Raw genomic sequence first — 12,944 nt, 5'->3', positions numbered from 1 at the left:
AAAAAAAAAAAAAAAAAAGAAGTCATAGCCTAGGGTCTTCCCTGGTGGTACAGTGGTTAAGAATCCACCTGCCAATGCAGAGGACATGGGTTCGAGCCCTGGTCCAGGAAGAACCCACATGCCGTGGAGCACCTAAGCGTGTGCGCCACAGCTACTGAAGCCCGTGCACCTAGAGCCCGCGAGCCACAACTACTGAGGCCACGTGCCACAACTGCTGAAGCCCGCGCACCTAGAGCCTGTGCTCCGCAACAAGAGAAGCCACCACAACGAGAAGCCCGTGCACCACAGCTGCTGAGCCTGTGCTCTAGAGTCCGTGAGCCACAACTACTGAGCCCGCGTGCCACAGCTCCTGAGCCCGCGTGCCACAGCTCCTGAGCCTGCGTGCCACAGCTCCTGAAGCCCACGCACCTAGAGCCCGTGCCCTGCAACAAGAGAAGCCACCGCAATGAGAAGTCCACGCACCACAACAAAGAGTAACCCCCGCTCGCCGCAACTAGAGAAAGCATGCGGGCAGCAATGAAGACCCAAAGCAGCCAAAAATAAATAAATAAATAAATTTATTTAAAAAAAAAAAAAGAAGTCACTGCCTAATCCAAGGTCACAAAGATTTGCCATGTTTTTTTCTAAGAGTTTTACAGCTTTAGTATCTTACATTTAGGTCTCTGATCCATTTTGTGTTCATTTTTTATTTATTTATTTATTTTTTTTGCGGTATGCGGGCCTCTCACTGTTGTGGCCTCTCCCGCTGCGGAGCACAGGCTCCGGACGCGCAGGCTCAGCAGCCATGGCTCATGGGCCCAGCCGCTCCGCGGCATGTGGGACCTTCCCGGACCGGGGCACGAACCCGTGTCCCCTGCATCGGCAGGCGGACTCTCAACCACTGCGCCACCAGGGAAGTCCTGTGTTCATTTTTATATGTGGATTTAGATAAGGGTCTCCTGTCCTTTTGCATGTGGCTGCCTAGTGGTCCAGCACTGTTGGCTGACAAGACTAATCATGGCCTGTTGAATTGTCTTGCCACCCTTGTCAAAAATGAACTGACCATAAATGTGAATGTTTATTTCTGGACTCTCAATTCTGTCTGTTCATCTATATGCCTATCCTTGTGCCAGTACCACAGTGCGTTGATTACTGTAGCTTTGCAGTAAGTTTTGAAACTGGGAATTGTGGGTCCTCCACCTTTGTTCTTCAAGATCATTTTGACTGTTCTGGACCCATTACAGTTCCTTGTGAATTTTAAGACCAGCCCGTCAGTTTCTCCAAAGAAGCCAGCTGAGATTCTTACAGAGACGCATGGAATCTGTAGGTCAGTTTGGGCAGTATTGCCATCTTAACAGTATTGTCTTCCAGTTCTTGAACATGGAGTGTCTTTACATTTATTTAGGTCTTCAGTAGTTTCTTTTAACTTTTTTTTTTTTGGTAGTTTTCAGAATACAAATTTTGTACTGTCTTTGTTAAATTTATTCTAAGTGTCTTATCCTTTTTGATGCTAGTATAAATTGAATTGTTTTGCCAGTTTCATTTTTATATTGCATATTCTCTTGGTAAATAGAAACAATTGATTTTTGTCTTAATGTCCTGCAACCTTGCTCAACTCGTTGGTGAGTTCTAATAGTTTTAAGTGGACTCCTTAGGGTTTTCATGCAGGTCATGGTATTTGTAATTATAGGTGGTTTAGCTTTTGCCTTTTCAATATGGATGCTTTGTATTTCACCTTCTTGCCTAATTGTCTTGGCTGGAACCTCTAGTACAGTGTTGATTAGAAGTGGGCGGAGCAGACGTCCTTGTCTTGTTCCTGATCTCAGGGGAAAGGTTTCAGCCTTTCACCATCAAGGGCCGTGTTAGCTGTGGGTTTTCAGAGATGCCTTTCATCAGGTTGAGGAAGTTCCCTTCTCTTCCTAGTTTTTCATTTTGCAACCAACCTTGCATACCTGTGATAAATCCCAGCTGATTACCGTGTATAATCCTTTTTTATATATTGCTGGATTTGATTTGCTAATATTTTGTTGAGGATTTTTATGTCTATGTTTATAAGAGATATTGGTCTTGAATTTACCTTTCTTATGAGGTCTTCTTCTGGTTTTTGTATCAGAGTAATAATGGCCTCGTAGGATAAATGGAGCAGTGTTTTTTCCTCTTCTACTCTTTGGGAAGACTTTGAAGATCTGGCATTACAGTTGACCCTTGAACAACATGGGTTTGAACGGTGCCAGTGCACTTATATGTGGATTTTTTTCAGTAAAGACACACTACAGGGACTTTCCTGGTGGTGCAGTGGTTAAGAGTCCACCTGCCAATGCAGGGGACATGAGTTCGAGCCCTGGTCTGGGAAGATCCCACATGCCATGGAGCAACTAAGCCCGTGCACCGCAACTACTGAGCCTGCACTCTAGAGCCCACGAGACACAACTACTGAGCCCACGTGCCACAATTTCTGAAGCCCACACACCTGGAGCCCATGTTCCATTACAAGAGAAGCCACCGCAATGAGAAGCCTGCGCATCGCAATGAAGAGTAGCCCCCGCTTGCCACAACTAGAGAAAGCCAACACGCAGCAACGAAGACCCAGTGCAACCAAGAAAAATAAATAAATAAATACATAAATTTATTTTAAAAAAAAGACACAGTGCAGTCCATACTACACGATCTGGTTGGTTGAATCTGCAGATGTGGAACCACAAATGTGGAGGACTGACTGTAAAGTTATCTTGGATTTCCCACCGTGTGATTGTTTGGCACCCCTGACCCCTGAGTTGTTTGAAAGTCAACTGTAAGTCTTCTTTAAATGTTTGGTGAAGTTCACCAGAGAAGGCATCTGCACTTAGGCTTAATTCAATCTCTTGTTACAAACCTATGCAGTTTTCTGTTTCTTCCTGAGTTAGTTTTGGTAGTTTTCTAGGAATTTCACTGCTTTAGCTGCATACCCTAAGTTTTGGGAATGCTGTTTCTTCATTGTCATTCATTTCAAAGTATTTTCTAATTTCCCTTATAATTTATTCTTTGATCCATTAGTTACTTGGGAGTGTGTCATTTAATTTCTACATACTTGTGAATTTCTCAGATGTCTTTGTTATTGATATCTAATTTCATTCCTTTGTAGTCAGGGAACATACCTTGTATGATCTGAATCCTTTTAAATTTGTTGAGGCTTGTTTTATGGCCTAGGATATAGTCTCTCCTGGAGAATATTTCATGTGCTCTTAAAAGGACTGTGTATTATGCTGCTGTTGAGTGGAGTGTTCCATAGGTATCTGTTTGGTCCAGGTGGCTTATGCTTTTCAAGTGTTTTATTCCCTTGTTAATCTGCTGCATAGTTCTGTCCAGTATCGAGGATGAGGTATTGATGTTTGCCGTTTTTGTTGTTGAATTCTGTTTCCCCCTCTGATTCTTTCAAGTTCACTTCATGTATTTTGGGTCTGTGTTGTAGGTGCATAAATGTTTGTAACTGTTATATCCACTTGATGGATCGACCCTTTTATCCTTATAAAAATGCCCCCTCTTTATCTGTGAACATTTTTTGTTTTAAAGTTTATTTTGTCTGATAGCATTGTAGCCACTCCGTCTTTATTATTGTTGTTTCTATGCTGTGTTTTATATTTTCACATTCAGCGCGTTATATCTTTGAGTCGACGGTGTCCTCGTTAGACAGTGTGTGGTTGGATCTTATTTTTTCTAGTGTTCTGCCTTTTGAGTAATTGTTTAATCCATTCACATTTAATATTATTTTCGACATAGTTGATTTTTATTTTTGCCACTTCATTTTGTTTTCTGTTTGCCTCACATCTTTGTTCCTCTGTTCTCCATTACTGTTTTCTTTTGCATTAAGTGAATCTTCTCTTCTATAACATTGGAATTCCTTTAAAGTTTTTTTTTTTTTTTTTTTTACTGTATTTCAAAATTTTATTTTGTTCCTGGTTGCTCTAGTGCTCACCACATACACCCTAACTCATGACTCTGCTCCAGGTTTATACTGTGGTCCAGTGAGGCGTAGAAATGCCCCCCACATTAGTTCTGTGTATTATTTCTATCCGTGTTACAAACCCAACACACTGTTATGATTATTACTTTATACAAGTTTATATCTTTTAAATAAGCTGAGTGAATAAAGCAGAGAAAGGATATATTTATGGAATTTGTTACATTAACGTTTTTATAACATTTTTATCAACCTTCATTTGTTCCTGGGGGTTTGAGTTAACTTTGGTGTCATTTCCTTACTGCAAACAACTTAGCTCTCACCTACCTTCTTTGCACTATTGTTGTCAAATATATTTCTGTATTCTATAAGGATAAATAATATAATTATATATATTATTTTGTTCAAGTGGCTTTTTCTTTTTTGTTGTAAAATATATATAACATAAAATTTATTATTTTAATCATTGTTAAGTGTATAGTTCTTTGGCTTTAAGTGTGTCCACATTGTTGGGCTAAGTAGTTTGGTCTTTAAATTTAAAGCAATTAAGAGGAAAGGGAAAAAAATGCAATTATATTGCCTTCTATAGTTACTCAATTACTTTATTCTCCCCCCACCCCCCAGTATCATCTGCCTTCTGCCTGAAGAATTTAGTATTTCTTGTATGGCAGGTCTGATAGCAATGAATTCTCTCACTTCTTACCTCTCTCTGTTTTTTATCTCTGTAAGTTACCTTTGGTGTCTGTAAGATTCTTGGCTGTAGTTTCTCTCTACTGCTTTCTCCATCATTTGTTATGAAACGTCAGCTATGAGTCACACTGGGGTTCCCTGCGCTTCAGGGGTCATTCTGTTTTCCTCTTGTTCAGTTTCCTGCGGCTGCTGTAATAATTCCACCAACCCCGTAGCTCAGAACAACAGGAACTCCCAGTTCTGGATGCTGGAAGTGTAAATCCAAGTTGTCGGCAGGGCTGTGTTCTGTCTGGAGGCTCTGGCGGGAGTCGTTCCCAGCCTTTCTCTGCACTCTGGTGCAGCCAGTAGTCCCTGAAGCCCTACCTTGTGGGGCATCACCCCAGCCTTTGCCTCCATCACCAAGTGCTTCTCTCCCCATGTCTCACGCTGGACTCAACAGTCCACCCTGATCCACTCTGACCTCACCTGAACTAATTACACCTGCAATAGCCCCGTTTCCAAATAAGATCACGTTCTGAGGTTCCCAGAAGGACATACATTTTGCAGGACAGTATTCAACCCAGTGCACCTGCTTTCAGACTTCATCTTTGTCTCTGGTTTTAATCATTTTTAGTGTGACGTGTCTGTGTGCATCTACCTGTGTTTACATTTTCCTACATGGAGTTAGTGGAGCTTCTTGAAGTGTAGATTACTGTGTTTCGTCAGTTTTGGGGAGTTTCAGCCATTATTTCCTTGAGCATTTTTCTGTTCCTCTTTCTTCCTTTTTCCCATTACATGCATGTTGGGGTGGTTATTGGCGTCTCATGTATGTCAGAGGCTCTATTCACCCTCCCTTATTTTCTCTCTCTTTTTTTAAAATTTATTTATTTATTTTTGGCTGCATTGGGTCTTCTTTGCTGCATGCGGGCTTTCTCTAGCTGTGGCGAGTGGGGGCTACTCTTCGTTGAAGTGCGTGGCTTGTGCATGCCACGCACAGTGAGAGGTCACTGTGGTGGCTCCTCTTGTGGCGCACAGGCCCTAGGCGCACAGGCTCAGTAGTTGTGGCGCACGGGCTTAGTTGCTCCACAGCATGTGGGATCTTCCCGGACCAGGGCTCAAACCCGTGTCCCCTGCATTGGCAGGCGGATTCTTAACCACTGTGCCACCAGGGAAGCCCTTTCTCTCTGTTCTTCACGGTGCATAAGCCCCCTTTAGTCCAGCGTCAAGTTGGCCGATTTGTGCTTCTGCCAGGTCCAGAAGATTGTCAAATCTCTCTGGTCCGCTTTTCTTTTTGGTTTCTGTGCTTGTCAGCATAGAATTTCCATCTGTTTCTGTCTTATAACTTTTCTCTTTTTTGTCTCTCTTTAATTCCTTAATCTGGTTTCCTCCACTTCTTTGAGTATATATATTTGTGGTGGCTGCTTTGGAGACTGTCGAATCTGTCACCTGGGTTCCACAGGCAGTTTTGTTGCCTGGTTGCTTTCCTGTGCATGAGTCACATGCAACTGTTGCTTTGCACATCTCCACATTTTTGGTAGAAAACTAGACATTTTGGGTAGTTCATTGCAGCAGCTCTGGATCCTGATCCCCCACTTCCCCGAGGCCTGTTTTATTTTGGTTTGCTTATTTATTTGTTCGGTGGCCTGGCTGGTCTACTTTGGTGACGTCTGTTTCCCCTGGAGTGTGAAGGTCTGGTGGCCGCTCCTCAGAGGCTGCAGCCTCGGGAGTGGACCCAGTCACCTGGATGACGGTGGTTCCAGCAGGGCCCTTGTCATGGTCTCCTTCCCCGATTGCTCTGTTGAGCTGTGTGCCTTGTGTGGTAGGCTCTGATAACTGGCCGGTGGGGTGATCTCTCCTTTCATCAGAGCTTTGCATTATAAATTGCTCCTCAGTTTTACCTAATTAAATTCTGGCCCCTTTGCAGAGGGAGATTTGAGCCCAATCTTGGAGGTTTGTTCTGACCCGGGAAGGCTCTTGGGTCTCTCCCCGTTTCCGTCTTCTAAACCAGCTGTTACCATAGAGCTGCCAGCCTCCTCCTTACTGCTTGCCACCCTGATCCCCCTTATGCTTGAACTTCCCCACTGTCTCTTCCAAGTAAAGTCAGTTCCTTTAGGGAGATCAGTGGCGCCTGATCAGTTACAGACTTGCATGCCTGGGGCGGAGCTTCTGCTCCGAGTCAGGGGTGGGAGCTGGTTGGGGGAAGGGAGCGCTCGACCAGCAGGCTCGGGGGTCAGGAGTCCAGGCCGAAGGGGACGAGAAATGTGAAATGCAGGGGCCCTGCCCTTCCTGGGGAGATGCTACATCTTTCACTGGGAGCCCCTATTTTTGGCCACACCTGACACTCTCACCGGCTCTGCACTGGGAGGAGGGTGGAAGGACAGAGTGAGCTGGGGCTCAGGTGTCCAGACTCTCACGGTTCTTATTAAATTTTGGCAGATTTTCATGGATAAATGTTTCCGTATCTGCTGTATGCCCTTAGGACAAAATCCAGAGACTTAAATATTGGCTTTTGAATTAATTTTCTCCTGTTGTGGTTGTCGTGTTTCACCAGGTCTGTGGAGCTCTTGGTATATCTGTGACCTTGGCATATCAGTGGTTAGGACACAGGGGTGTCTGTTCTTGGCCATCATCTCCAGTGTAGGATCGTGCATCCCAAACACCAGAATAACACTTGTGAATCAGTGTTAAACTGTTTCCTCCACAAAATCTCCCTTTTCTTGTAGAAGTTACAGGAAGTCTCTTGCCCTTTTGGGTGGCTACTAAACCTCACCCTGAGTAGACTCTAAAGCCAGTTGTGCACCCATCTTTTGGGTTATTTCCATCACATCAAAAATGTGTAAGTATTTAGGCATGAATTGAGAAATATATCAGTGAAGAGAAAAGCTGGTTTTCCTAATCTCCCTGCGGCCACACGTCAGAGTGATCAGAAAATCTGAGGCTCTGCGCAAATGTACAAACCCTACACGGCCTTGCTAGGGTTCTTGTCATTTCCACGTGGGATTGTTTTCCTGTGATGCTGGGCACTGTCGAATTCTTTTCACTTCACGCATAACCACAATCCATGAGCCTAGTATTTTTGACTCATCTGTCGCCTCATAGGTTAAGTCACATCTCCGAGTCATTTGGTGCCCAAGGCTGGCATATGGTTGCTGAAACTTAAAGCATTTTCAGTAATTGTTGACGCCTTCGCACAAAGAAGAGTTTTGTTCTGAAAGACATCCTTTTTTCTTTTTCTTTTTGCTGATGGACGGGGTGGCATGAGATTGCGTGCTGCCCTGAGCTGGACCCGCTAGCTGCCTGTTGGCCCCGACAAAAGCAAGCAGCACACAGAGCAGAGGTCACGGACTGCAGAGCCAAGCAAAGCTGTGCACGGCCTGATCTGTTCCGGCCTGTGTCTCCTCTTCCCACCGTCCGCTCCCTGTTACTCAGAGGCCTGCGTTCAGCGGTCATTTTCCTGAGGAGGCTGCCTGAGTGCTAAGCTTCTGCCCGTTTTGTTTCTTTTTGAAATGCTTTCCTAAAGGGGTGAAATAGATTAGGAGAAACATTTTATTTTATTTTGGTTTTCTTTTTTTAATTTTAAAAAATTTATTTGCTTATCTTTTCATTTTTGGCTGCGTTGGGTCTTCATTGCTGTGCGCAGGCTTTTTCTAGTTGCAGCGAGCGGGGGCTACTCTTCATTGCGGTGCGTGGGCTTCTCATTGCGGTGGCTTCTCTTGTTGCAGAGCTCGGGCTCTAGGCGCGCAGGCTTCAGTGGTTGTGGCACGCGGGCTCAGTAGTTGCGGTGCACGGGCTTAGTTGCTCCACGGCATGTGGGATCTTCCCAGACCAAGGCTTGAACCCGTGTCCCCTGCATAGGCAGGTAGATTCTTAACCACTGCGCCGCCAGGGAAGCCCGAGAAACATTTTATAACCACCCGGATAGGTTACATAAATCTTAAGTATTTTAGATAGAAAGGAATTATTTAAGAAAAAAAAATTTTTTTAATCTATTTTAAGAAAGGCTAAGGTGCTTCCAGCAATTTTGTCACCACTGAGATTAGTGAAGTGTTGGCAGCTATTGTGTATGATTTAATGCTCTGCATTTCTGCTGGCTCCCAGGCCTCACCAGTTATTTTAGATGCAGAGATAAAGTTAGCAAGCTACTGAACATCTTATTTTAGGAAACATTTGCATATAGATAATAGAGTTACGTTAAGAGGGGTTAAATTTCTTCTGAAAAGATGTATTTTTTTGCAGAAATATTCATATAACGTCCACAATTTGAGACATACAAAATAAAATTTGTAAGAAAAAAAAAAGATGTAATTTTTCTGATTTAAAAACTGTGGGAAAATGCAATAAAACAAAGGTAAGATAAAATGAAATCTTGCCCCGTGAGGTAAACACTAGTGGTGAGCCAGATTGGAAACCCAGTTATTTTTCCAGAAAATTATTTTTTCAAATCATCATTCAGGCGTACAGGTAAAGCGTAGGAGTGCTAAGATAAAACACACACCAGACAAGTCGACAGGTGGTGGAGAGAATATGAAATTAGGACAACTGGGCTGATTGCGTCATTCCGGTGATCTGGGGATCTTGGCCCAAAACTCCACCCCCCCAGATGTCAGTTCGCATCCCTAAAGCAAAGGGGTTTAGAAAATGGGCCTCCCGATAAAGAATGGACGCAGCTGATAGGAAACTGTCGGGCATCAGGGCTTCTCAGCCGTGCACGTTCTAAGTGTCTGTATTTGTGTTTTCCTCCGAGCACATACATCTCGGTGGTGGTGGACGGATGGCTCTTCTTGGGCTGGTCTTACCTGCCCCCTCCCCCAATCTGCCTTTTCTCCCCCAGGCTGCTCTGTTCTTGCCTGCGATAAACATGGGAATTACACATCAGATTTTACGTGAACAGGGGACTTCATGGCAGGTTAAATGTTTTAAAACCATATTCCTAGAGGTTAAGGTGCTTTTTCTTTAGGTTAAAAGGAGTGGGTGTTTTTTCTACTGTTAATTCTTTCAGTTTGGAACAGGAGGGTGACGGGAGTGTGAAGTTTGAAGGAGCAGCAGGCAGAGGGGAGGGGAGAGCAGGACAGGCAGAGAATAGAGTTTCCCATCCCACGTCCGTCTCCTGGGTTTATTCTTTTCGCTCCTGTCCTCCAAAAACAAAATACGCTTTATCCAGCCCCCTCCGCTGACACTGTTTAATTTGAATCACGTCTTTTTATTAGTTTAATTTTTTTCCAGTCATAATTGCCTTTACACATTGGGTGGGTTTAAGTCTTAGAAGCACATCAGTGGTGATCTCCTTCCCCTCGTGGGGCCCTCAGAGCTGCCTTACTTCTCTTTGGCTGGGTCGCTGACACTAGGTAACCAAAGAGTGGAACTTAATCATTTAGGGCCTTGGTCTGCACACAGTGTCTACGGCTTATTAATTTGTTCTTATAAACAGTTCGGAAGATACTAGTTCTTCATGAGACTTTTTTTCTTTTTTTTTCTGTTTTACTCATCATTTCCCCATTTTATTTTAGTATAAAAAATTGTTTTTAGTTTTTAACATCTTTATTGGAGTATAATTGCTTTACAATGGTGTGTTAGTTTCTGCTGTATAACAAAGTGAATCAGCTACACATATACATATATCCCCATATCTCCTCCTCTTGCGTCTCCCTCCCACCCCTTCATGAGGTTTTTGAGTCCAGTTTCAGTATCACATCCTTTTTTTTTGGTAGTTCACTGAACAGATGCATGTTGCTGATCATTTTTTTTTTAAAGTGATGCTAAAAGTATTAGAACCACGTAAGTGATGCTCCATATCCCATCCACTGTAAAACAAGGACCTTTTAATAACGTCAGATTTTGAAACTCGTAACTGCTGTTTTCCTGTGTTATCTAGTGGCGGCAGTTTAGATTTGTAGGCTGCTTAGAAGTTTCGGAAGGTTCGACTCCCTGCTCTGGAGTGAGAAGAGACGCGCTTTGAAACCTTCCTGGTCCCCTTCCCGCCCCCTCTGTTCAGTGGAGGCCGCACCGGGACCCCTCGCTCGCACGGGTGCTCACTGCACCCTCCCCTGCTGTCCGCACGCAGGTCACCGGAGGCGCGGGCTTCGTGGGTTCCCACCTCACAGACAAGCTCATGATGGACGGGCACGAGGTGACCGTGGTGGACAACTTCTTCACGGGCAGGAAGAGGAACGTGGAGCACTGGATCGGCCATGAGAACTTCGAGCTCATCAACCACGACGTGGTGGAGCCTCTGTACATCGAAGGTGAGCGAGGACCACCCCGTGCCGATTGGTGCCAGGTGGGTGGGCAGGCAGGCAGGCTCGACGGGGCGGCAGCCCCGGGACGCCGGCTGCCTTGGCCATGCTGAGTCCCTGTCTTGTTTTGGAAATGGTCTCACCACGTCCCAGGCACCACCCTGGCCCCTGTGATGGAGAACAGCCGGGACGGGGGTGTGTGGATTTGCTGTCACGTGGCAGCCCTGCATTCGAGCCTCGTGGGCTGTTGAGGGGGCTCGATCAGGGCCCCCCGGTCCTGGTGGCCTCACAGTCTGATGCCTGCCAGCTGGGGGAGTCACTTCTAGCCTCCAGGGAGCTGGCTGATGGAGGATGCTGGGCTCATAGCGAAACACCCCGTGTCAGAGTTCAGAGCCCTCGGGTAACTCTGCCACCCTAAAGGAATTAGGTTTGGGGGGCGCTGGTGGGTTGGATGGTGGCCCCCAGAAGATGTGCACCTCACGTGCATCCTCACTTGCTCTGGCTGCAGCCCTGAGGGTGGGAGGCTGCATCCACCTGCACTTGGTGCGTGCAACCTGGAGCCAGGCGGCTGCCCAGCTGTGGGGCTGATGAGGCCGCACACACACTGCAGGGGTAGCTGGCTCTGCTTTTCCCATGGCCGCCACATGGGCCTCCTCCCCATCCATAAAAGGAACCTTGCAGAGCTCGTGTACTGACTGAGCAGTGCTCTTGTACCGATACGCTGCAGTTTATGTAAATTTCCCCTTATTTAAAGGTCTCCAGTGCTTCATTATAAATATCTTTGAGTTTTACATCCTTGGTAAAGAGTCCAAACGTGAATTGTGCTAAACCCTAGGAAGTCTCCTTCGTTGTTTGGTGGTGTCTGTTTCACTAATACATTAGTAGCCTTGAGCGTTACCTTAAAAAACGACTCACAAAAGTAGTTTGTTAATTTGGTAGAAAACCCATGGTTTGGTGTACATGTTTTTGGTTACTAAAAAGGTTAGACTTTCTAACGTGTTAATTCCCAGAGGAAATCCAAATAGTTCTTCATCATGAGGATGTAACTCCTTTGGTGCCTGTTTAGTAAACCGCCGCCCCCTTCTGGCTTTTGCCTTTTAGGTGGACAACCAAATTGAGCAGCAGTGGTAACTCAGTTGTGTGCTTTGAGCTCTGACACCACAGCTGTTCTAGGCCGCTTCTGGCGCTGGACTCCACGTAGAGGGCGTGCGTGCGCGCACACACACACACACACTCACACACACTCTGCATGAACTCTCCCTGCCCCTCACTCCCTGCTTCTGCACGGGCCCTGCTAGTGCACGGGCTTCTTCCAAGTGCCAGATCGCTCCCGCCCGTCCCGGCCTCCTCCTCACTCTCCCGCGATGCCCGCCGGACCCTGAGCAACTCGCGTGGGAGGGCCGTGGTTCGGGGGCAGCTGTGCTTTTCAAATGTGGTGATCCCTCCTACCCACTGAGGTCCCGGTCACAGCTGAACTTAGCTCGATGGCATGAATTATTCACTCCCCGCCCCCCCGCTTTGCGTGGTGAGAGTGTGTAACAAAGTACAAACACTCGGTGTTTACTCTCTGTGGGTACCTTTTTCCTAATAGAAGCAGCCTTAGTTCATCTGATATTTACAGCACAGCAGGAATGTCTTTCTGCTTTGGCAAGTGTTTTGCGGGATTGTGTTGGTCTATTTGTTTCCCGGGCTGACAGGTGTGGGTTTTAACGTGGCAGCAGTGGTGTCACCTGACCTAGCAGCATCCCAGCGGAGCTTCACTAAGTTCTCCTCAGCACACGCTTCCTCCTCTTGTTATTTTCAAAGTGTAGCCATCATTGTTTATTCTCTTTCCGTATTTCCAGTGGGAAAGTGACTGTTGTCTGGGCTCAGGATGTGGTGGTCGATGTGGAAGATTAGCTGTGAGCGCGGTAACTCACGTCGGGGCTGAGGTGGCACCGTGACCCCAGGGGCCCCCTCGTGTAATTAATTATGAAACGATCAGACAGGAAGCATTGTTGTCACGGGGCTTACAGTGGAGGCCTCTGTGTTGTCTGGGTTAGATGTTTGGGGGAGAAAATCGTTGCTTTGGAAGGAATCATAAGTAATTATTGAAATAACTTAATCGGATTTCCTGTTGCTTTAAA

General features: G+C 45.7%; 1 protein-coding gene across 6 annotated transcripts in view; it reads left to right on the top strand.

Annotated features, from left to right (window-relative positions):
* UXS1 (UDP-glucuronate decarboxylase 1) overlaps positions 1-12,944 on the top strand; it is a gene marked incomplete at its 5' end in the record, with an annotated part of 75,590 nt that overhangs the window by 32,226 nt on the left and 30,420 nt on the right. For all 6 annotated transcript variants that reach the window (XM_079720911.1, XM_079720912.1, XM_079720909.1 and 3 more), the window contains one exon: positions 10,647-10,827. In XM_079720911.1, the coding sequence (XP_079577037.1) occupies positions 10,647-10,827 (181 nt within the window). The remainder of the gene's footprint in view (positions 1-10,646; positions 10,828-12,944) is intronic.

This window comes from Hyperoodon ampullatus (assembly GCF_949752795.1).
Source record: "Hyperoodon ampullatus genome assembly, chromosome: 15".
Lineage (NCBI taxonomy): Eukaryota > Metazoa > Chordata > Mammalia > Artiodactyla > Ziphiidae > Hyperoodon > Hyperoodon ampullatus.
Note: the sequence above shows the minus strand (reverse complement) of the source record. Positions and strands in the feature narration are given on the sequence as shown.